At 30.9% G+C, this 23,021-nt stretch overlaps 1 protein-coding gene and 1 long non-coding RNA gene across 2 annotated transcripts; both read right to left on the bottom strand.

Annotated features, from left to right (window-relative positions):
- Positions 1 to 18,239: 18,239 nt before the first annotated feature.
- LOC120081775 lies at positions 18,240 to 19,766 on the bottom strand. The gene is made up of 2 exons (XR_005482949.1): positions 19,252 to 19,766; positions 18,240 to 18,750 (listed from the first exon to the last, which is right to left on the bottom strand). It is a non-coding gene; the product is annotated as an uncharacterized LOC120081775 (long non-coding RNA).
- A 1,256-nt stretch (positions 19,767 to 21,022) lies between these two features.
- On the bottom strand, positions 21,023 to 21,919 carry LOC120081075 (zinc finger protein 3-like). The gene has a single exon (XM_039035753.1). It carries the CDS (start codon positions 21,917 to 21,919, stop codon positions 21,023 to 21,025), a length of 897 nt encoding a protein of 298 aa, XP_038891681.1.
- Between the last annotated feature and the right edge of the window lie 1,102 nt (positions 21,920 to 23,021).

Here is a 23,021-nt window from a genome sequence, read left to right as displayed (position 1 = left end):
TTCGAACGCTGAACATCCGCCGCCAGCCACGAATCCCAGTCGCTCACCGATCACCTCCACCGCTCGCATCTCTCTCTCTCTCAGCAACCCTTGCCTAACGGTGCCGTCCGCGAGCATCGGCGACCCAAAACCGCGTGATCTCTCCCTCTCAGTCACAGTGTTCGTGCCTCTCCTCGCCACCGACTTCTTCGCACTGGGCGTTTTTCTGCACGCCTCTACTCACGCCGTGTCGGCTCTCGTCGACTCTCAGCCGTCTGCGAGTGCCAGATCTAAGATCGTTGAGTTCGACGTTGTTGCTGATCCGTCTTGTCATCCAGAGCCACTTCGTTATCCGTCGTCGCGGTTCTGTTCCATAATCTCTTTGTAAGATTCTTAGTGGTTAGAGTTTTCTTGGAAGTTTGGGTGTGGTTTGTTTGAATAATTTTGGTTAAAATCGTTTAAGTTTGGACTTTCAGAAGCGATATTCAGAGGATTTTGAGGACTTGCTCATCAAGAAGGAGACTGATTTTTTCGTCAGAATTGTAAGTTTGGTGAGTAGTTGGGCCGTTGTTCTTTTGGGTTAAGGGTACCTATAGAAAATAAGTTACTAATTTGGGACTAAAATCATGTTCAGATTGGCATTTTGGTATGAGTTCTAAAATCTGCTAAGAGGAAATTTTGGAGTCGAAATTCTTGCGAGTTTCGTTTCGGTAAGTTTTGGTGACGTCTGGTTAAATTTTTATGTTGGGTTTTTGACATTCCAAAGACTAAAATTAGTATTATGTCTGTATTAAGGAGACTTAATTTCAAGTTTATTTTGTTGAAGAGCATTAGCTTTGGATTAATATCTGAACTTGACTTCGAGGTAAAGTAATTTTACCACTGGAATTGCCCACGGGCCAGGCTTTAGATGTATGCTAGCATGGTGAGTGTATGTTATGGTAAATTGTAGCATGTTTGATGATAGTATGACCTGAATCAAGAGTTGTTGGCACGAGTACTGAATGTTTAAATACACGCCTAGCACTTGATCGTTGTATGTGATGGTGTGTGTTTTCATATGTCGACGTCCTGATCTGTTGGTGTTGAGGGTATACTATTAGTGGGAGAATTATGATTAAGGTCTACATGAATGTTGTATAATATGTTGTTGAGGATTATATGTATGTTGATGAAGCCATGGTACCAAGGATTTCATATATGTTTTAGAATTGTACGGTGTTGATTCTTTGAACGTTGAGACTGTGTGAATATCCTCATTGATTAGTTAGATGCTCACTAGTTTGGTTTCCTTCGGGATTCAGCCAGTTTTATGTTTCCTTCGGGATTCACCAGTTTGTGTTTTTCTTCCGGATTCACCAGTTTGTGTTTTCTTCGGGATTCACCAGTTTTGTGGTTCCTCCGGGATTCACCAGTTTTGGGTTCCTCCAGGGATTCACCAGTTTTGTGGTCCTCCGGGATTCCCCAGTTTTGTGGTTCCTCCGGGAATCCACCAGTTTTGTGGCATACTTAACTAACTACAATAGGATAGGACTCAGTCTCTTGTCTGTTTCATGTGTTTATGTGCCATATGCGGGTATCTAGAGGACATAGATGCCTAGTCTGACCCCAGTGGTGGGGCTACTTACTGAGTATTTCATACTCATTCTTTCTTATGTTGATGTTTCAGGTAAGTGTAGAAATGCACCGGTGATGGCATAGCGGAATTCGTGATCGTATCACCGGACTAGTTTTTACGCTTCCGCATCATGAGATTTAGAGTCCTTTTCATGTTTCTCTTAATGTTTAGTTTTGATGTTTGAAACTTATTATTAAGAATTGTTTTTCATATGTATTTATTAACCTTTATGATTTATGGGTACCCTATTATTGTTTTTAACAATTGCATTTAATAAATGTCTTTTGAACTTCTCTTGTTTCAAATAACTGAGCGTCGTTTTAAATTCTTTGCATGCATTTATGTTAGTAACGACCTTACCTAAGTCCTAGGGGGTCAAGTCGTTACATTAAGGACGTACTGGTACAAGCTTAGTTACACAAGGCCTTAAAAGGAAGACCAAACAGTTGTGCTTTTAAAGAGTTAAGCATTGATGGTAGGCCATGAGAGTTCAGTGGTGGTTCCAGTAAAGGTTCTAAGAAGTCTAACATGAGCGAAGAAGTTTGGGAGGAAATGGATTTGAAAGCTGTAAGTCCAATCAAGCTAAATGTGGCTAAAAAATTTCTTGCAAATGTGCATGGAATTTTGATAGCCAAAGAGTTTTGGGAGAAGCTTGAAGCAATGTGTCAAACAAAGAGCATCTCAAATTGGTTGTTTATGAAGGAGTCGTTGCATACATTACAAATGGTGGAGGTACAAAAATCTCAGATCATCTGGGTATTTTCAACAACATTATTTCTGAGCTGGAGGTAATAGAAGTGAAGATAGAAGATGAAGATAAGACACTTCAACTCATCTAGTCACTTTCTCATTCTTATGAACAGATGAAGTCAATCTTGGTGTACGGGAAGGAAATAGATTTTACTTAGGTTACTAGTAAATTTTTGTCTAAAGAAAGAAGACTGAATAGTAAAGTGCATACTTCACAAGAGGATTCAAGTGGAAGAAGAAGAAAGAGTTGATGCAGAAAAAGGTTTGCTGAGAATGTGGACAATCTGGACACATGAAAAAGGATTGTCCTAACAGAGCAAATTTTTCAAAAAGCTCTAAATCGGATGCTAATGTTGTCTCCGTTATCACAGAAGATGACAATCTCTTCTATTGAAGCAAGGCAATATTCATTCTCGTGGTATGTCCACTTTACCATGATAGAGGATGTGATGTTAGCATTTCCACAAGTTTGCACACGGGCATTCACTTGGTGATTATACAAAGTGTGTGGTGGAAGTTATATTGATGGCTGAAGGATTTCAAAGTGAACTAAGTAGGTAGAAGTTGCACCATAAATATCAGCAAGGTTTATCGGCATGTGATGAAAAAGAAAAATTTTGGAAGGTGATATTCCAAGTGGTCTACTTTTTATGGTGAAGTAGATTATAATTCTATGAGATGAGCATTATGATTTTTGGTGAAGACAATGGATGTTGTAGAAATTGTGGATTCTTCAAATATCTTGTCAAGGTGGAATTTATTGGGTTTTTTGGCAAAATATTAGAAGTGCAGTTGTCCCCATCAAAAAGGCTTTAAAAAGTCATGAGCTTGTCCTACCTTGAAAATGTTTAGGAAAGTCATGTGTTTGTCTTACATTGAAAAAGTTTAAGAAAGTCATGGGCTTTGAGCACTATAAAAGGAGTCCGTGCTCTTGGTTTCAAATTGTCCTAGTTAGAAGTACTTTAAGCTTAAGTTTGCTAGCTCTAGTTAAATTCCCTTTATGTATTCTCTAGTTTGAGAGTGGAAAAAATGGTGTGTGATAGGTCTTGAAAAGAGCTATGTTTGTAGTGTTCATTCCTCGTTCTATGTTAATTGTTTGCTTAAACATCCATTTTGTAGGTAAAATCTAATCCCGACACAAATGAAGTCATCATTACAAATATGGAGCTAAATGGAGTCAAACTAAGCAAAAGAATCAACTAAGAAAAAAAGGAGTTGACAAATTACCATTCTACCCCTCAATCGAACCAATTCAACATGCTTCAACACCACTCGAAGCGATGCAACGCTCTCTCCAAAACATACTCCAATTCTAGCTCAACGTATAAGACAGAAAGCACCAAAATGCTACAAAATAGGGCAGCGTCGCAACACTATAGCCAGCGTTGCAACACTCCAGAGATTGACAGAAAAATAAAAAACGCATGTGTGCCAGCACGCAAACAAGCATCGAACCTGCACAATCATAGGGTCGCAATGTTGTGACCCTCAACTAATAAAAATTCAGTTTTCCAGATTTTTTTTAGAGGAGAGATACCATTTTTGACGAACTTGAAAGCTTTTCTGGAGATTCTGTCAAATTTTGTTCATTTTGTATACCAATTATGCTCAATGGATTTCTTGAAGAATTTTCTTCTCCATGCGTAGGTAAGTCTTTTTCTTGGGATTATGTAAATTAGCAAATTCTTGAAACTTTTCTTTAAATTCTTTCTTGTAATTTGTTGTTCTTGAATGTTCTTACTGTGAATTTCAATAAAATCAGTTAAAAATGAATTGGCAACTCAAATTTAATTGATTTTGTATGCCAAATTACATGGTTCTATAGCAAAATTGTGATTAGGTTGCAAGAATTAGTGATCTTGATTGAAAGTTTGGACTTATTTTCCTATTTTCTTGAAAGAATCCACTAATTTAGAACATCCATATAATCATGCTTGATTTTTCAGTCTTTTGAGTTTCAAGAATGTCATAGTTAAGAAAATCCAAGAGATTAATGCAATTTAGGGATTAATTGTGGAATGTCTTTAGGAAGCAATTAAAAACTAAATTAGGGCTAATTGTTTAATTGACTAATTAGGGCATTAGGGGTAATCTTTAATTAACTATGGAACAATTTAATTGCATGAATTTTATTAAGTCTATGATAGAATTAGCTTAATCTACATAAAATCCCTAGGATTCTTTTTCTATTGAATTTTATTACATAATCTCTCTCATTTCTCTCGTTACTAAAATTTCCTATCAAATCTTGTTTTACTTTTACTTAGTTTCTTTAAAACAAACAAACCCTCCATTTGTTACATTTTAGAATTCAAAATGTTAATCTTGTCAATTAATAGAGGTTCCTTGTGGATCGACCTCTCTGCTATAACTACTTATTAGTTTTAGTTGTAGTTTGAGTTTTATAATTTTTTTTTTTTGTTTTGGGTTAAGTTGAACTAACGACACCGATTTTATTCCAAACAATGTGAGTAGTATAAAAGCTTTGAGAAAGTGCTTTTGTAATTGGTATCGGGAGAGAGAATTGTTCTGTGTGATTATAACAATTTTCACATAGTGGATTTCTTTCTGGTGGACCGTGTTTTTTTCTCCGAGTTGGAAATTTTCCATGTAAATTCTTGTATTCTCAAATTTTTTTATTGATTTCTTTTTAACTTTTCTGTTATTTTTTTATTTATTCCTATGATAGAAGTGGGAGGTTTTCCAATACTAAGCTTGCTTTGGCCTATACAATTTGATATAGAGGTCTGAAAATAAGAAATTTTGTAATTGATAATTTGATAGGCATTTCTAGAGTTTGAAATGTACACAAATTGACATGGTAATTGGTATTTCTTATATTTTTTTTAAAAATAAAATCTCTTACTTGTTAATATTTTAGAAAAATACTTTTATGGTCCTAATTTTTATTTGGTGATCAAGGTTTCCAAATATTAAATTTTACTCACCAAACTTTTGAGTCAATTCGGTCACATAGGTTTCAAAACATTACATTATTAAGTAATATATGCATTTTGTTTCTGTTATATGAGAATTATAATAGGATTAATATCACATAAATGTAAAAGAGGCAATATTTATACAATAATTGGTGGTCGAATGGTCATATATTTTATTCAAGTTGGTTAATAATAGAAAATATTCATAAAGATTACAACTCACGATACAACACTAAAAGAAGAGCCACATACGTATTATTTCAAGAGTTCTCATTTAGTTCCTATTTTTCAAAATCTCCACTTTTTACCCTCAACTTTCACTAAATATTCACTTTAAATCCTTATTATTAGTGTTTATTAATTAATTAAAAATAATTAAAACTAATTTACTTTTCACTCATTTTCCATCATAAATTAATTAATAAAAAGTTAAAGTCAAATATTAAAGAGATAATTTACAAAACTTGAGAATAAAAGTACAAAATAATGAAAACTAGAGAACATAAGTGAAATTCAAATACAAAAATCAGAGTAAAAATGTAATATTTTGAGACTTAAAAGCAAAATAAAAATTTTTCAAAAAAATAAAAGGTAAAAATATAACATTTTGATCGATAGATAAATCAAAACTACATTAAAATAATTTTTTTTTCCTCTCTCTTTTTTTGTTATCATTAATTCTCGTGGTTTGGTTAAATTGGATTTATTCAATTATTTTGTCACCATATTTGTTTATATGTTGGACGCCTTAAATTGGATTTAATCAATTAATTTTGTCACCATATTTGTTTATATGTTGGACGGATATGAAAAGTCAAACCAACCATATGCGGCGATAAAGGTTTAACCTTATTGGTAATAAGAATTGTAGCCTTACCTTTAGTCATTAATTCTGAATCCGACTAATGTATCAAAAGTGTGATTGGAATGCATTTTTAAGGATTTAATTTAAAAAATAAGTTATTTTAAAAAATTTGTAATGTTTAGCAACTACTCAACCTACTTTATTTAAGTGTATTTTAATCAATTTTTATAAAAAATGTTTAAATAAAAATGATTTTTTTAAAAAATATATATATTTTTTAAGTCAATACAAACGAGCGGTCCACCAACCACATTTTTCAGGATAACGCCACAATTGTCATAAAAAATAAAATTACTTTTATTCTTGTTTCAAATTCCTAGAATAATTATAACGTTGTGGGACTTGTGCCTCTATTTTCTAAAGTAACTTTTCAAAACTAGAAAGCTCATGCACAAATACATTTTTCTTTTAATATCGAAAGTTTAATATTATATATTTCACTTGTAGTGAAAAAAAAAAAACTCATTTACTAAAAAATAAGAGTTTACAAACTCGAGTTTTGGGGTTTTTTTTGGACAAGTTTGATTTAATATAAAAATACTAAAAAAATTACCTCTAAAAAAATATAAATTTGAAAATACGAAATTTTATGAAAGAGTGTCGCATTTCATATTTTTAAATGTGTATTTGATAGTATATTAAAAAATTATATTCTAATTAAAGGATTGTTCGAAAATGTGTTATTCAAAAATTTATTTGATAATATATTTATAAAAAAAATTATAATTATCCCACTAAATATTAGATTGCATATAAATTATTATTAATTATTCTTTTAAACATATTATTAATTAGTTTAATTATTAACATGTTTTAGGTTTAAAAAAATTATATAGCTAATATTATTTTTTATATAATTTATAAAACATTACATTGTGCATATTTTAACTTAAGTAGAAAATGAATTGAATTTACCACGTAAAATACTATTTTTTTTTTAAATTAATGTACATTTTAAAATTTACGTGAACCTGGGACCTAATCATACAAAAGGCATATACTACAGGTATAATCTTCATTTTAACATATATATTTTTATGGGAAATTGTGAGATGTGAGATAATATAGGGACAAAATAGTTGCGAATTTAATTTTTGATTATGTGTTTTGTTCCATTTTTTTTATTGTGTGTTAACTTTATTGAGTGTTTATTTATTTAACTTATTTAATGTTTTCATACATTCTAAAAAATATATATTAGCCCAATTATAAGATTACAAAACATATTTCCATAATATATATATGAGTACCTATTTAAAATCATAGAATTGAAAGCAAGTTAGAAAAAATATATTAAGTAGTATCTATTTGGTCCATTGAAATTTTAAAAGAGACGTTTTTAATCCTTTAAATTTGAAAAATAGTTATAAATGGTATCTGAGTTAATTTTGACAGACTAACGAAAAAATGATGTGGCATATTAAGCTGATAAATTCTAAATGAAGTGGAAATCTTTATTAATTTTATATTATTTTTTAGATTATTGAGATTTTCTTATTTCTTTTTTGTTTTTCCTTCTCTCTTTGCCCATTCTTTTTATTTGTAAAAATGTTAAACATTTGAAGGCCAATCTCGTGGCAAACCAATTTTTTTAAGGAAATTTTGCTGCAAAACAAATTAATCTCTGTTTTTTGCTGCCATTAATAGTCTCTAAGCTAGTTCTCGAACCTCTTTGTTTCATTTTTGTTCGAGTCTAAAAACTTTAACGAACACCCATTTCCCTCAAACTCCCAAAACACACAATCAAGATTCTGAATAAGATATCAGATTCCATTGAGAAACCGATGATCGTTTCAAGATGATAATAAATGACTATGGTCTTCTTCAATTAAGACTCCAAATGTCTTTAATAGTATCTCTCTATAGATGAGATTCAAGAAAGACTTGAGTGTTTACTGTTTTGCTATATTGGAGACCATATCCCTTAGATCTATTCATATACTAATTCAATTAGGATTTCCATTAATAACTAACTAGGAATGAGTTTTCTACCCATTAAGTTTATACTCAATTAGGTTCTTAATTAATTAGATCACATCATAGAACCTAGGCTAATAAAATTATAAAATATTAATTCACATACATGATCCATACTTTAATTATACGTACGTCTAACAAAAGTAACCTTTCATCCCACAAATTCGCACAGGCCATAAGTGAATAATTAAGTTTCAAAATAGAATCGAGGAGGAGAATTAGAGGGAGAAGAATGAAGGGGTTGAAAACTAGAGCATTTTGGAGTTAAAATTTGAGGAATCAAAATGATGGATGAAGGAAGCTATGTGGTAAAATTTAAAGGCTCAAATTCACCTAAGTTAAACAAATTAATATAAAATTAATACAAAAATTACCACCTCATTTAAAATATATCAACTCGATATGTCATGTCACTTTTCCTTTAGTCAACTAACGAAAAAGTAAACTCAGGGAATATTTAAAAACATTTTCCAAACCTTAGAGACTAAAATGTTTTTTTTGAAATCTCTAAGCCAAATAGATACTAATCTCAAATTTTAAGGTACATTTTGCCCTAAAAAAATAGAACCAATAATGATACTAAAATGGTTAATAAACGAACTCTTAATTTTTTTAACCTACAAAATAATTTTTTATGATTTTTTTTGATAAATATTGAGAAATGTAAATATCGATTGAAGTTTTTACTTTATTTTCAATTCAATTTTTATATGTATCTTTTTTTTTTTTTTTGCTGGACATTATTCAACGTTATAATATATGTAAATTATTACTACCTAGTGGAAGTATACTTAAAATTTTTTATATACATATACATGCACATATAACCCTTACATATAGGTATGTGACATATTTTTAGCATATTTTCCTCTTACAAAATTGGGGCATTCTTCTTCTCACTATTACAAAATTGAGCTTTAATGTCAGTTTAAAACTGACATTATAGAGGTACAACGTCGATTGAAAATCGACATTGAAGATCATGTTATAAAAGATCTTTAATGTCGGATGTTTTTAATGTCGGTTTTAAATCAACATTATAGATTAACAAAATTTCAATGCCAATTATCCAATGTTAGTTTTCAACCGACATTGAATACTATGTTTAATGTTGGTTTTCAACCGATACTTAACATTATCTTCAATGTCGGATTTTTACCTATTTTTTGTTAGTAATTGTTCGATATTAAATATCTATCATCATTTTTTATTAAAATATATATATATATATATATATTTGTTGCTTTGCACAATAATATTTTTCTTTTACTTGTACATGCACAAAATAAAATCTTAATTGCTTTCACAAATCCCCAATAAGTTACAAAAGAAAAATTGGACGATAATTTAACTCCAAAATCAAGATAAAATATATTTTTATCCAAATCAACTCCATATGGTTTCGACAGTAAATCCTTTCGTATCAACAAGTTACATCGATCAATATATATTAAAAGAAATTACATGAAAGTATAAAACTTATATTTACACAAACTACTAGAATATGAAAGACTTAGAATCATATATTAAGACAACCAAGAGGTATTAAGTTCCCGGAACTAAAACAAGGTAACTTTGAAGTTATAAGGAGAATTATAGACAAGGGAAAAATGCCACATGATTAATGCATTTTTTTTGAAGTTAAGGTGGCTACAAACCACAAAAGTTGGGACTCTTCATGCCTGCAAGCAAAAACGAGAATAAGGTAACATTTCTAAATAACAAAATTTGATAACTGAGTCATAAGATTTAGGCATGTAAAAAAAGAAAACAAACAAATAGGCACACCAAATAGAAATTCACTTACGTATTGTTTTGTTAAATTATGTAAAAAAAGGTTCTCAAGAAAACCTTAAATGGTTAAATATTTATCTTAAATGTTTAAATTCACTCCAATTCAAGCACTTTCATGCAACTTTGAGAGAGAGGAAGTGAGAAAGAAATAGTTAGTTGCATTCAAACTAGTAGTATTTAAATTTTTATTAAATGTTTTTAAAAATAGATAGGCATACCAAGTAGAAATTCACATAACGAAGACAAATGAAAACCAACTAAGCACTCCCTCTCTTAATGCTTTTTACATCAAAACTACTAGCCATATCAAAACAGTCATATAAAAAACATCTTTAGCCAATACCTTAATTGCAATTTCAACATAGTCAATAAGTTTACCATCAAGTTCTAAGTGGGAACAAGAATTACCAAAATTACTTAAAAAGAAAGGTATCATCACGGTCTCGAAAATTTATAGATGTTTGAATGATTTTCTAAGTGCTTGAAAAAGTGCTTTTAAGTGGAGAAAAAAAAGTATTTCTAAGCAATCCAAACAAGCCAGCTACCTTCTAGGATTCTCCTCCTCCTTTTCATCAAGTAAAACCCAATCAAAACTAGACCAGCAATCACGAAAACTAGTACTCTATCAACAAGGCTGCCAAGAAATAAACTCTTCTTATTCGTCTCTACAACACATTAGGAAAACACACACCATAAGAAACAAAAGCTAACAAATCCACCACCAACAAAAACATAATAAAAACCAAAGCAAAAGAAGAAGCCACAACATATATAACACCTAATTCGGAAGCCAAACATTCTAACATACTATTTCTGTTTGGTTCCACACAGATCCCCAATAAGTCACAAAAGATAATTAGGTCTCAAAGGATATATGAGAAAAATAGCATAAAACTAAGTAGAAAAGAGAACATTAACAATGGAGGTTCAAACATCATGTTATATTAATTTATTTGATTAAAAAAACTTTATCCTTTGGTAGAAAAGAATTAGAAGGTACAACAGATAGTATTCAATTTTAACATGCAATAGTACAACACAAGACAAACCTTATTTTCATGTTTACACTTCACCCGCAGATTAACGTTTATTTATGTTTACGAATTTGTATTGTGAAAATTGTGTTAATATGTCCTCATGTTGGATATTTCATTCTTCTAAACGTTTATTTACACAACACGAAATCTACATGTTCTAAGCTCTCTTTAGTAAGTTAGTAAAAAAATATTAAAAGAAGAAACTAGATAAATAAACTAGACCTGAAGCAAAAGCCATGATAACACCTAAGGAAAAAAGAGAAGAGAATGAGTGGTTTTGTTAAAGAAGAAATGAGAAGCAAAGAAGCTATCATTATGAAATTATCATCTCATTCATCACTAAAAAATATACAACATAAGTCATATAACCATTCAAAAACTAAATTATTTAAAAAATCTCAGTTTGAACTAATAAAGAGAATTTAAAAATCAATTCCAACACATCCATGTGAGATGCTTGTGCTTACCCATAAGTATCATTATCCACCGGTTAGCAGTAAATATTATTTGAAAAAAATGTTATTGAAAATCAATTGGAGAAGGTTGACCATTTAAAAAATTTTAAGGGTGAACCTGTGAAATTAATTCCATATCGATATACAAGTAAAAGAACAAATGAATAAACTAACAATGACAATAAAGATTGAAGTGTTTATGCATAAGTCCAATTAAAAGGATTCGATCATTATTACATCAATCATATCCCACCCAATAGTCAAAAACATATATTTTTAGAAACGTGAAGCTCCATGGAAGGTTTTATATCCTAGACAACACACCTACATATTTTACACCAAAATTTCAAACAACATGCCACTCAGGAGTCAAAATTTTTAGAACACAACTCGAACATTTTTTAGAACACAACTCAAACCTGCATATAACATGATTATATCAACAGAGTTACATCAAAGCATTTCAGCATGTTATACACAATTAAAATCAATGGAATGAGAGCATCTAAGCATACCCAACCATATCAGAACACATCATCAGTTCAGAATAACATGATTCATAATTATGCATAATAGTAATAAATCAAGGATCATGCTAGCAGGTAAGAAAACATACCTCAGTAAGTAGAGTTCTACTTACCTAAGAGTTTTAAACGTGCTTCTCAAATGATCAAAAGACTCTTGAAATAATAACATTCAAGTTCCAAGGTTAGAAATTAGTTCAAAACCTATTTGAAACTGAAGTGAATAAAAGAACCTGTGATGTCTAGGGTAATATTTGAGAAGAACCTTAATCCCCAAAATTCATCCAACATTCATAACATTTTGAAATCCTATACATAATCATATTTTCACAAGATTACCAACTTGTTTAACTTTGATTCTACATGAGTGACAAAATATAATCCAAAATAGACCAAAGGGATTGTAAGAATACCAACTTGCTTAACTTTGATTCAATCCTATCATAACATAAACAAATTTCCACAACACTAGCAATTGCCATATAACAATCACAAATAAATAAAAGTTATGATTCACAGTTGATATATTAAGATGAAAGTTGCAAGAACCAACAAAAAATATATATATATATAATAGAAGTTGCAAGAATCAACAAAAGATATATACACACAAAATATTAATTAAGAACTTCAAATGTCAAATATCACACAATACTAGACCTTTTCTATCATTAAAAAACTGCAGCAATAAAAATCAGATAAACAACATGTCATCTAGATAATAAGAAAAAGAAGTTAAAATATTCATAATTCACAAAGAAATAATATAGGAAATAATTAACTAATTTAGAGCAAAATAAAATTTCAAAAACTTACAACTAAACAATCTTCTATTCTAAATTTTATTCACTAATTTAGAGCCAAAAAAATTTCAAAAACTTATTGGTTTCACTCAAAATTCCAGCAAGATATGGCGAAATTTGTTAAGATGTTGGCGAATATGTTCAGACCGAGCGAGCCGAATTGCGCAACAGTCAGATCCGGCAAGATGGAGCTGCACTTCCGCTATATCTGTGGTCGAGAGAAACAAATAGGGGGTATTCAAGAAAAACGATAAGAACTTCCAAAATCTTACCCAATAAACTCCGGAGAGAGGTGATGAATTTTAGCGGCTAGATCTAGGGTGTGGGCTGCAGATCGGTGAGAGTGGGAGAGAGAAAAAAGGAGATTAGGAGATCAACTGTTCGAATCTATTGCTAGGAGATCAACAGTGCGAATCTATTGCTATGTGGGTTAGAAAGAGTTTGATGGTGGAGAGAGAAGGAGAACGGAGCGACGTCGAATTAAGAGATCAGGGAATGAGAAACCCACGATGAATGGAGCGACGAATCACGGTGAACGAGAAATCCACGAAGAATGGAGTGACGAACCACAACGAATGAGAAACCCATGACAAATGGAGCGACGAACCACAACAAATGAGAAACCCACGACAAGCGGAACGACGTCGGATCAACCTACATGCTAGATCGACCTACACACAAACGAGAAAATAATGCCGATGACCGGATCGACCTACATGCGAATGAGAGAATAACGCCGGCAAGCGGATCGACCTACATGAGAATGAGAAAGTAACACCAGCGACCGGATCAACCTACACATGAACAGAAGAGATAGATGATAGCAAGGGTTTGGAAGGTGAGGTCAAATGCCAAAAAGAGGGTTTGGAGGAGAGAAATGAGAAAGGAAATAAAAGAAAATTATGAAAGAGAGAGGGTATTTTACTATCAAATATAAATAGGTTCTACAATATCAGTTTGAAACCGACATTAAACTATATCTTTAATCCCAGTTTAAAACCGATATTAAAGATCCACTTTTTTTTTAAACCGACATTATACATCCATTTTTAGTTTTTCCAACCGACATAAAAGGCCAAATTTCTTGTAATGTCTATAAGATATTGCACATAAATAATATATTAGTTATTACAAATCTTTAATTACTCTCACAAAGAAAAATAATATAAAACTATCAAATATATTGTCTAATATGTATTGGTTAAAAATCACTTTTAACCCCTAAACTTTCACAAATGTAATAATTCAATCCCTAAACTTTGATTTGTAATGATTTAGTCCCCGTATTTTCAATTTTGTAACAATTTGGTCCCTGAACTTTAGTATGTAACAATTTAGTCCTTATACTTTAATGTTTGTAACGATTTAGTCCCTTTTGGAGAAATTAGAGTAAAAATTTAATAATATTTCTTACATAAACACTACAACAAATGATACATACGATAAAATTAAAAAAAAATGCTATCGTAGACTTTACATAGCATTTTCGAAATGTCGCCGTAGCCCATATTATTGAAAGTCCTTATTTTCCATAGCATTTTTGTAATGCTATAAAAAAGGTTATAAAAACTCAATTGTTTAGAGTGTAATTTTAATGTTATGGAAGCTTTTCATAGTGTTAGTAAAAACCTCTATAGAATGTCTTATATAGCATTTTTTTTTATAATGGTAAGAAAATATAGTAAAAGACTTTCAATAGCATTCTTAATAGCGGTAAAAAAACCTATGAAAGACTTTTAATAGCATTTTAAGCATGCTGTCGTAGCCAATGTTACTAAAAGTACCGAATTTTCAATGCTACAAAATAAGCTATAAAAATTTCATTTTCAATTGCATAATTTTAATGTTACGAAAACATTTTTATAGCATTACAAAAATGTTATGATTCACTTTTAATAGAATTTTCTAGTAGGAAAAAAAATTATGATTGACTTTTAATAACATTTTTATTGTATTAAAAAATGCTATAAAAACATGTAGCATTTTTAACCTTGTCATGATAACGAATTTTAATAAGATTTTATATTGTTTATATAACATTTTAGATGAGTAATAAATTGTTACAAATATAATTATAAAATCAACTTCAAATATATAAACATTTAATGTAATCGAGTGGATTTATATCAAAATAAATTTTCAAAAATCTAAACATATATATTGCTGGATATTTGCTACTTCAATTACAAGAGTATTCCAATAGACGTAAATAACCACATTTCTTATGAATTACAAGAGTATTGCAATAGACATAAATAACCACATTTTCTTATGGGGTCTTCATGGTTTTCAAATTACATCATGGGAAATCAAATGGCAAAGTAAACTAGTCTTTCTAGTTTCTTGAAGATATAATACGTATCCAAATCTTCACTTTTTACATGAAATACATCCTCTAGTCTTTACATTTAACTATCAAACCAATCTCATATAATTGATTACTGTGTGTATATATATATATGACCATCAAATTCACCTCAAACTCATTTATCAAATGTCATTGTTAACGCAAGAAACTAATAATCAAGACAAATTGATATGATGAAACGTAATGAAGGAGACCATATCTTTTATTTTTATAGCAACCTAAATACTATTTCAATTGTGGATATCCACTATCAACAAGATAAAATGAAAGATAAAAGTTTTTATAATCAAATCTTAATATTAAAATTTTCTAAGCAAACCTAAGTGAAAAACAAAATTATGACAAAAGCTGGCCTCAAAGTCAGTTTGTTGGAGCAACTCAAAATCTTTATCTTGGATGACCCAAGTGGAACTTGCTACCCACCAACACTTCAATTCCACGAGTTTCCCTTGAAGATTAAAAGCAAGAAACCACCAAAACACTTCCAAATCTTGCTGGACTAAAAGACACCTATTGTAGAAAAGAAGGCCAAATATGAGTAGAAGCACACGTATATTGGGAAACAAAAGATCTTCTTTTTCTGTTTGTACTTTGATTTATGGAGACTAGTTTCTGAAACCATATACAAAGCATTTCATAAATACATTTCAAACCACATACAAACCACATAATACATTCCTCATTCAAGCATTTCATCAAACACATAAAGTGGACTAATAGAACCACACACATTAATAACAAAACCCCATATCAAGATCAACCACTTCACTATAGACAAACATGAAACAAATTTACATAGACATTTTATCAAACAGATTCTAGGCAATAATCACAAATGGGTTCAATAAGTAAAGTATATAAAATTAACATAAATAGAGTAATCAATCACCCTATAATAAACATTACGCAAATTAAGAAAAATTAAATGCTTTTAAAGAACAAAAAAAACGTTCTCTTTTATATATAACTCAAGATTCGAAACAAACTTCAATCCAATTATTTCGTAAATAACCGGATCATTTCAATAAATCATAGAATTGTTGGGTTGTATGTTCTAAAACTCATAGTTTGTAAACAGTAAACATATATGAAGTTTATTCAGACAAATGTTGTTAAATAAAAATGAATTGATTGTTTAATAAATCTAAATCCAATAAACAACGAACCCTTGGCTATTGAATGAATACTTAGATTTTATGTGGAGACATAAATTGGATCAAGTTCGAGTAAAATAGCCTAAACAATCTATAGTACTTGGATTAGGTTGGGTACCTGTTTCTGGAGATATTATTGAATATAATCCGCTTTATGATTGTTACAAATGTTGTAAAGTGTCATAAAACGACGTGGTCAGTTCGTTCATGTAGAGACATGTGAGTAGGGATGTTCTATACGAAGTGATTGTGTAAGACTGACCACGAAATAATCATTGTTATGTATCAATATTGTTTACCATTAACATTGAGTAATTTCACTTCTTGATGACCTAGATAACTTGATCTGAATCCTGAGCTATTTATGAACTCCTGTTTATTCGGGATTGTCCCTTGATCTACATAAGTGAGGGTAAGCTCTGCAGCGTTGCTTAATATGCCTCCCATTTTAGGGATAAGACCAGATAGATAGCTGGGGACATAGAACTTGCAAGATAGAATTTACTCCTACCCATTTTAGGGATAGTAGAAAGATTGTTCCCTTAAGAGTTAATCCCGGTTCTTGAACAAAGGGCCCCATCCTTTCGCTGATCTGAGAGGGAATGGATTTAGTGATTAAGATCCTAAATCAATTGTTCATTAGAGGGCGGTGGTACATAAGGAGAAAAGATGTAACTCAGGGGTAAAATGATAATTGACCTAACTAATGTTACGAACAACCTGTGAAGGATCAACTTATTGATGATGGTTATATCAAATAGACACAAAATATATCTAAAGTGAGGGGAATGCAACTACAGGCTATAATAGACAGTCCTATTAATTAACGAATATTGATTAACTAGGTTAAAGAGTTTGACCAATTAGTCTCGGATCGTTGAAGCTCATGATCTGTAAATTTATCGAGTCTCCATGCTAGTTCACAACAGAGAAAATTGAAGAATTAGGTGAAGTGAGAATTTGAAATGTTCAAATTCGACCTTTAGGAAAAACTGTATTTTATATAAGATATAGTTTATTATTAAATAATTAATTAATTATTTTTTTGGAGAGTATATTGTATAAGATATTAAATAAAATATTAGCATGGAAGTGTTTTAAATTGATTAATGCAATTAATCAAAATTAGGTGTCAAAGATAATTTAATATGTGATATTAAATTATTTATTTTATTTAATTAAAATTGTTTTAATTAAATAATTTCTAAAATATGAAAAATGTATTTCATATTTTGTCAAAAAAAATTGATTTATTATAATTTATTTTAATAAAAATATTAGTTAGTGGAAAAATCCAATTGTTGAATTTTTCCACTAAGTGGGTTATGAAGTGTTTCATGCTAAGCTTGACACCTAATTTTTCATGCTAATGGAGTTTGAGGTGGAGACCATGCAAGAAGAGTTTTTGCATGTGTTTTGGTTTATAAATAGTTTTGATTTTCAAATATTAAAAGACGGATGGTTCCTTGAGTTTTTAACCATAATTTTCCACAAAATCTCTTTTACTCTCCAAATTATTTAGTGAAATTTCCTATCTTTCATTAAAAAATTTGGTCCCACAACCGTGTTCTTCAACTAGAGAATAGCGAGAATTTTTTGTTAGTTGTGCCGATTGCTCACGGAGAGGAAGATTCTTGTGGAAACTACAAATGTTGTATTTCCAACCCTTTTGCATGCTTAATCCTAGTTTATTATTGTAATTAGAGCGTTCTTTTGATCATTTGCTTCGGATGTGCATGTTGTTTTTCCATCAAGAATATACCATAAAAAAACAAAAACTCCAAGACTAGTTCAACAATATTATACAAATAAACACCTGCAAAGACTAGAGGAGCAATCATGGAAAGAAGAGAGGTGACTAAAGTTGCTAGAATGGTATTGAAAATCAAATCTTCGCATTCTAGTAAGAAAATAATTTACATTAAAAAATCTTCTCACAAGCATTCCAAAGCTAATATCATAATAAAAAAAGAAGATGAAGAAGACAAGGCTTTTTATTATAAAATAATGAAGACAATGAAGGAAGGAGGATAAAGCATCACTGTATGCATGATTTGACTCAAATAGCACATTGATCACAATCAAGTCTCCTTAAACCAAGAAGGACGACCAAGAGGTAGGGGTAAGAAGCTTTTCATCCAACGACCTTCTTAGACATTTAAAAATTTCTAAGGGACCTATGTTCGAATCAAATCTAAAGATATACCTATCAAATAGATAAAAGTCTACAATATTACTGAGCATTCAGAACATAACCTAGTTTGACAACTAATGATCTTATAAAATTTCAAAAGTTCTGCAAAGAAGGGAGAGGAACCTGTTCATGAATCTGCAAATTGCCACAATGGTTCTTAACTACTTCGATTCACAAACAACTAACTTGCTCTGTTTTGAATTTTACAATTTGCTGTCAGAGAGAAAAAATAGGGCTTCTTATAGATACCACGAATTGGATGTATCCTCCAAACACCATAAGAGGAGTCCTTTCTGTTGGGAATTTGCAAAAAGATATTCAGAAACAAAATCATGAGTTGTAATCAATAAAAGGTAATTTCAAGGGATTGCAGGAGGGGAAAAGCCAGAACAACAAAGAAATTAAAANAATCTAAAAACCAAAAAAAGGTATGTTAGTTTAGATTGGTGAAAAAATTATCCAAATATTTAGCCATCAAACCATACTCAAACTGGAAGAGCAAACAAAAGTCAAGTAGAAATGAAAAGAGAATAAAAATTACGACCCAACCAGCAAAACGGCATAATAAAAACAACCCCTGTTTGGTTACCGGTAAAACAACAAAAGAAAAAAAGAAAGAAAGAACAGAAATGAATAATTCTCAGAAACTGAAAGATTATCCAAACACAAAAATACTCAGAAGTCAATACATTGCTTGCTAACAAAAAGGGTTTAACTCAGAAAACTCAATTTCAAAATCATGCTCAAATCACATATAAACTTGAGGAACCATAACAAAAGCTGAAGAAAATTACCTCGTAAGCAAGAAAAAAGATGAGAGATTGGAAATTGGCAGAACAAAAGAGAAGCTCAAATAGGGAGATGGAAAAATTTCGAGTGCAAGAGAAAGTAGTGTAGATCACCACCGTATTGACCATCTCGCTAGAGAAAGAAGACGATGAAGATTCCATGTGAGAGTCAGAAAAGAAAAAATAAAGAAAAGAAATGAAGGCTATTATGTGTGTGATGCTCTTCTGCTCTACTAAAGATTTTGGGACATTTTGTCGTCTTCATAGGTTCATCAAGTTGCTACTGGTCACCAGGAATCCTCCCGACATGTCGTGTGCATCTGACAGAAGATTCACCTGGTAAAAGATTTGGAGAATGATTGGTCAACTTGCGTTTCGTATTTTGATTTTGATTTTGATTTTGTTTGGGAGAATGAAGTTTTGAGAGAGATTGGCTGCAGAGAGTTCTGTAGCGTTCAAAATGGAGAGAAAGGAGAAGAAAGTTGTGGAAGGCATAAGGAGCCGCACTTTATGAGCCCTAATTACACTTATCCTTATTTCTAAAATTTTAGCACGTGAGAGAGTACAATTTAAAGTTTTTCTTCCGCTTTTTTCTTCCTCCTTTTTCTCTTACTTTTTCATAGCCGCTTTTTAAAAATGCTATAGTAAAATGCAATAAAAAGTAATATTTATTGTTGTGAAATAAACCAATAAATTAATTAGTGACTCAATATTTTTATAAAGTACATAGTCTATATCACAAAATAAAATATTGATATCTAATTTTGATTACTTTTTACGACTACAAATTTGAAAATATAAAGACTAAATTGTTACATACTAAAGTTTATGGACTAAATTGTTACAAAATTAAAAGTATAACGACTAAATCGTTTCAAACTAAAGGTTAGAGACCAAATTATTACTTCTAAGTATAGACACCAAAGTATTTTTTAATTGTATTCTAATATGAAACATTCCCAAAAACACAAATTTGGTATGCAAAAGATCTACGTAAAAATTAACTAAACATACGATTCTTGTTATTCAAGTTTGACGATTTAATGATTTATAAGATAGGATTTCTTTCATCACAAAAGAAAATTTATTTATATTTATTAATGAAGAATAAAAATCAATGAGAAGAACAAAATTTTCTATGAAAATTTTAAGCCCTCATAATTAAAATATTCCATCAATAACAAAGTATGAATTGTTTGTGGCCTTTTCCTCTTAAACCAGCCTTTCAACTTTGTTCTTCCTTTTTTTCTTCTATTTCACATTAAATGATTGTTCATCCTCTTGCAAATGTTAAATTTTTTATTAAAATAAGAATATAATCTAAGACAAATTCAAGAGAGAAACGTAATCGAAACTCAAAATAAAACAATATATGAACAAAATAATAAAAAGAAATATAGAAAATCACATAACTCAAATTCAATTATCCATTTGTATTTATTTATATCAAGCTCTTTTTCAATTAAATGTTTTTTTTTTTCAATTTCTTTCATGACAAACCCTTTTGATATTTTAGTCAAATTTCAAGAAATTAACCAAAAACTTCAAAATGTCTTATCCAAAATATAGATAAAAAAGATAAACCAAGAAAAAGAAAAAAAAAATTATTGTTATTGAATCGAACGAGTGGTTGCTAACATTTATTTATATAAATCATGTGAAAAAAGAAATCACGACGACATTAAAACTTTCTTGGCAAAGGAAAGGAAAAAAAAAACCAACACAACATTTTGTGTCAATTTCTTAAATAAAAAGGAGATGAAGATCAAAACCTAAATTAAAGCTTGAGTGATAAATCAAGTTCATGGCTTTCTTCCACATGGTGATCCATCTTCAACACCGGCGGCTCGGAACAATTCAAACTCGGAATCGAAGTCGTTCCATCTTCTTCAAATCTTCTCATTGATTCATTTATATTTATTGCGGATGACAATCGAAATCCACCGTTGTGAGCTTGAATTCCCTCCATTTTTAGTCTTTCAAATGCCAATAATTTTGAATTGTTATTATTATTACTATTCACCACCACCGGCCGGGAAGTCCAAGCACCATCTACTCCGCTATGAAACTGTAGCGCGGGAGACCCGAGCCACCGATACGATGGTTTGTGAATCATTGAATCCATTCGTATCCCGAGCGACGATCCATAGATTGGATGAGGCGAGAGGGCAGAATATGGACTACAGTACGATGACAAGTACGGTGGCCCGACGACATTGGCGCCGTTTCCGAGTTCCATTCCTTGGCGGCGCTTGGCCATGGCTCTTTCTTGTCTGTGTGCATTTTGGTGGCCTCCTAGGGCTTGGGAGGTGGAAAATTTCCTCTTACAAAAGTTGCATGAAAAAACTCTAGATTTTGAATTTGAAGATAAGTCATTATTTGTATGACCTGGAGAAGAAGAAGAATCCACCGTCACTGCCACCGCTGCCGCAGGTTCTATCCTCTTGGAGTTCAAAATCTCCGGCATGGCATTGCCAGAATTCTCAATATTGTTAGAAAGCTTGAGATCCAACAACAGCCGTGAGTTCGACTCCTGCGACTGCCAATCACCACCATCGATTTCATCGGCGACAACCATCTCCATCTCCATCATCACTGGTCCACTGTCGGATGTGGCGGAGATACTAGAAGCTTCAGAAGTGCACTTTTGATTATCTTTTCCAGTTCCAGCCATAGCCAACCAAAAACTGAAATAAAAACCTTCAAACAAATTTTTTCTTCGTCGTCTTCTTCTTCTTTGTTTCTCTCAAAACTTGTGAAAGAAAATATATGGAAATTAAGTATGGAAAGAGAGAGGGTTGAGGAATTAATCGGGGGAGAGAATATGGGAACTGCAGTAAACGGATGCAAAAGGAGGGGAATGAGGAGTAATAGAGGGAATAAAATTTAAAAATGGAGTGGTGATATAAGAGGTAATTACGGATAAGGGAAAAAAAAGGTCAGAAATTGTAATATATAGCTAAAACAAGATTTTAATTTAAATATATGTTATGTTTTAAACATATGCACAATCCTTTTTTTTTTTTTTTAAGTCACTTATAAACATAAGATTTTAATTTCTTCCTTAATGATTTTTTAAAAGAGAAATCTTCTATTAAAATTTTAATTAATACACACACTATAACCTTTATTTAGAATGGGCCTATGACATGTTTGGAATGTCGTGAATTTGTTAGTTGGCGTTTCGAACAATATAAGTATGGGATCTTTCTAACCTTAGTGGCGCTGTTTTGTATTAAAAAACATTACCTTTAATAATGTTATTCTTCTTTTGTCCCGTAGACAAAGCTAACACACTGTTAGTGAACTATGCATATCTGTTTGTCGATATTTCTTTACTTTTCTTTTGTATTTTTTAATTGCCGATTTGATTTAGATATAAAACATATATGGTTGAAGGTTACTACTTTGGAGTTTTGATTATAAGGATTAATGATTTGGAAATTTGATTATACTGTAAATGATATTTACGATGAAATTAGAATCTAAAATGATGCAGGCTTAGGTTGCATGGTATTAATCTAATTTGTACTATAGGATGTTGCAAAAATTATGGGAAAAATCTTTAATTGATTTTGGTACCGTCAATGCAATTTTTAGTGATTATTTAATTTGGTATATTTTAGATTTGTTAGTTTTTTATTTGGGCTTTAGATTCTATTTAAATATCCCAATTTTTCTGTAGGGGTATATTTTTCCCTATCAAATTTAAGAAATTAGTAAATTATATTGATTAGTCATTCTTGCAAAGAAAAATCGGTTTAGCCAGCCATTTT

The sequence above is a fragment of the Benincasa hispida genome, chromosome 7, assembly GCF_009727055.1.
Source record: "Benincasa hispida cultivar B227 chromosome 7, ASM972705v1, whole genome shotgun sequence".
In the NCBI taxonomy this organism is placed as follows: Eukaryota; Viridiplantae; Streptophyta; class Magnoliopsida; order Cucurbitales; family Cucurbitaceae; genus Benincasa; species Benincasa hispida.
This window is presented reverse-complemented; position numbering and strand designations above follow the sequence as displayed.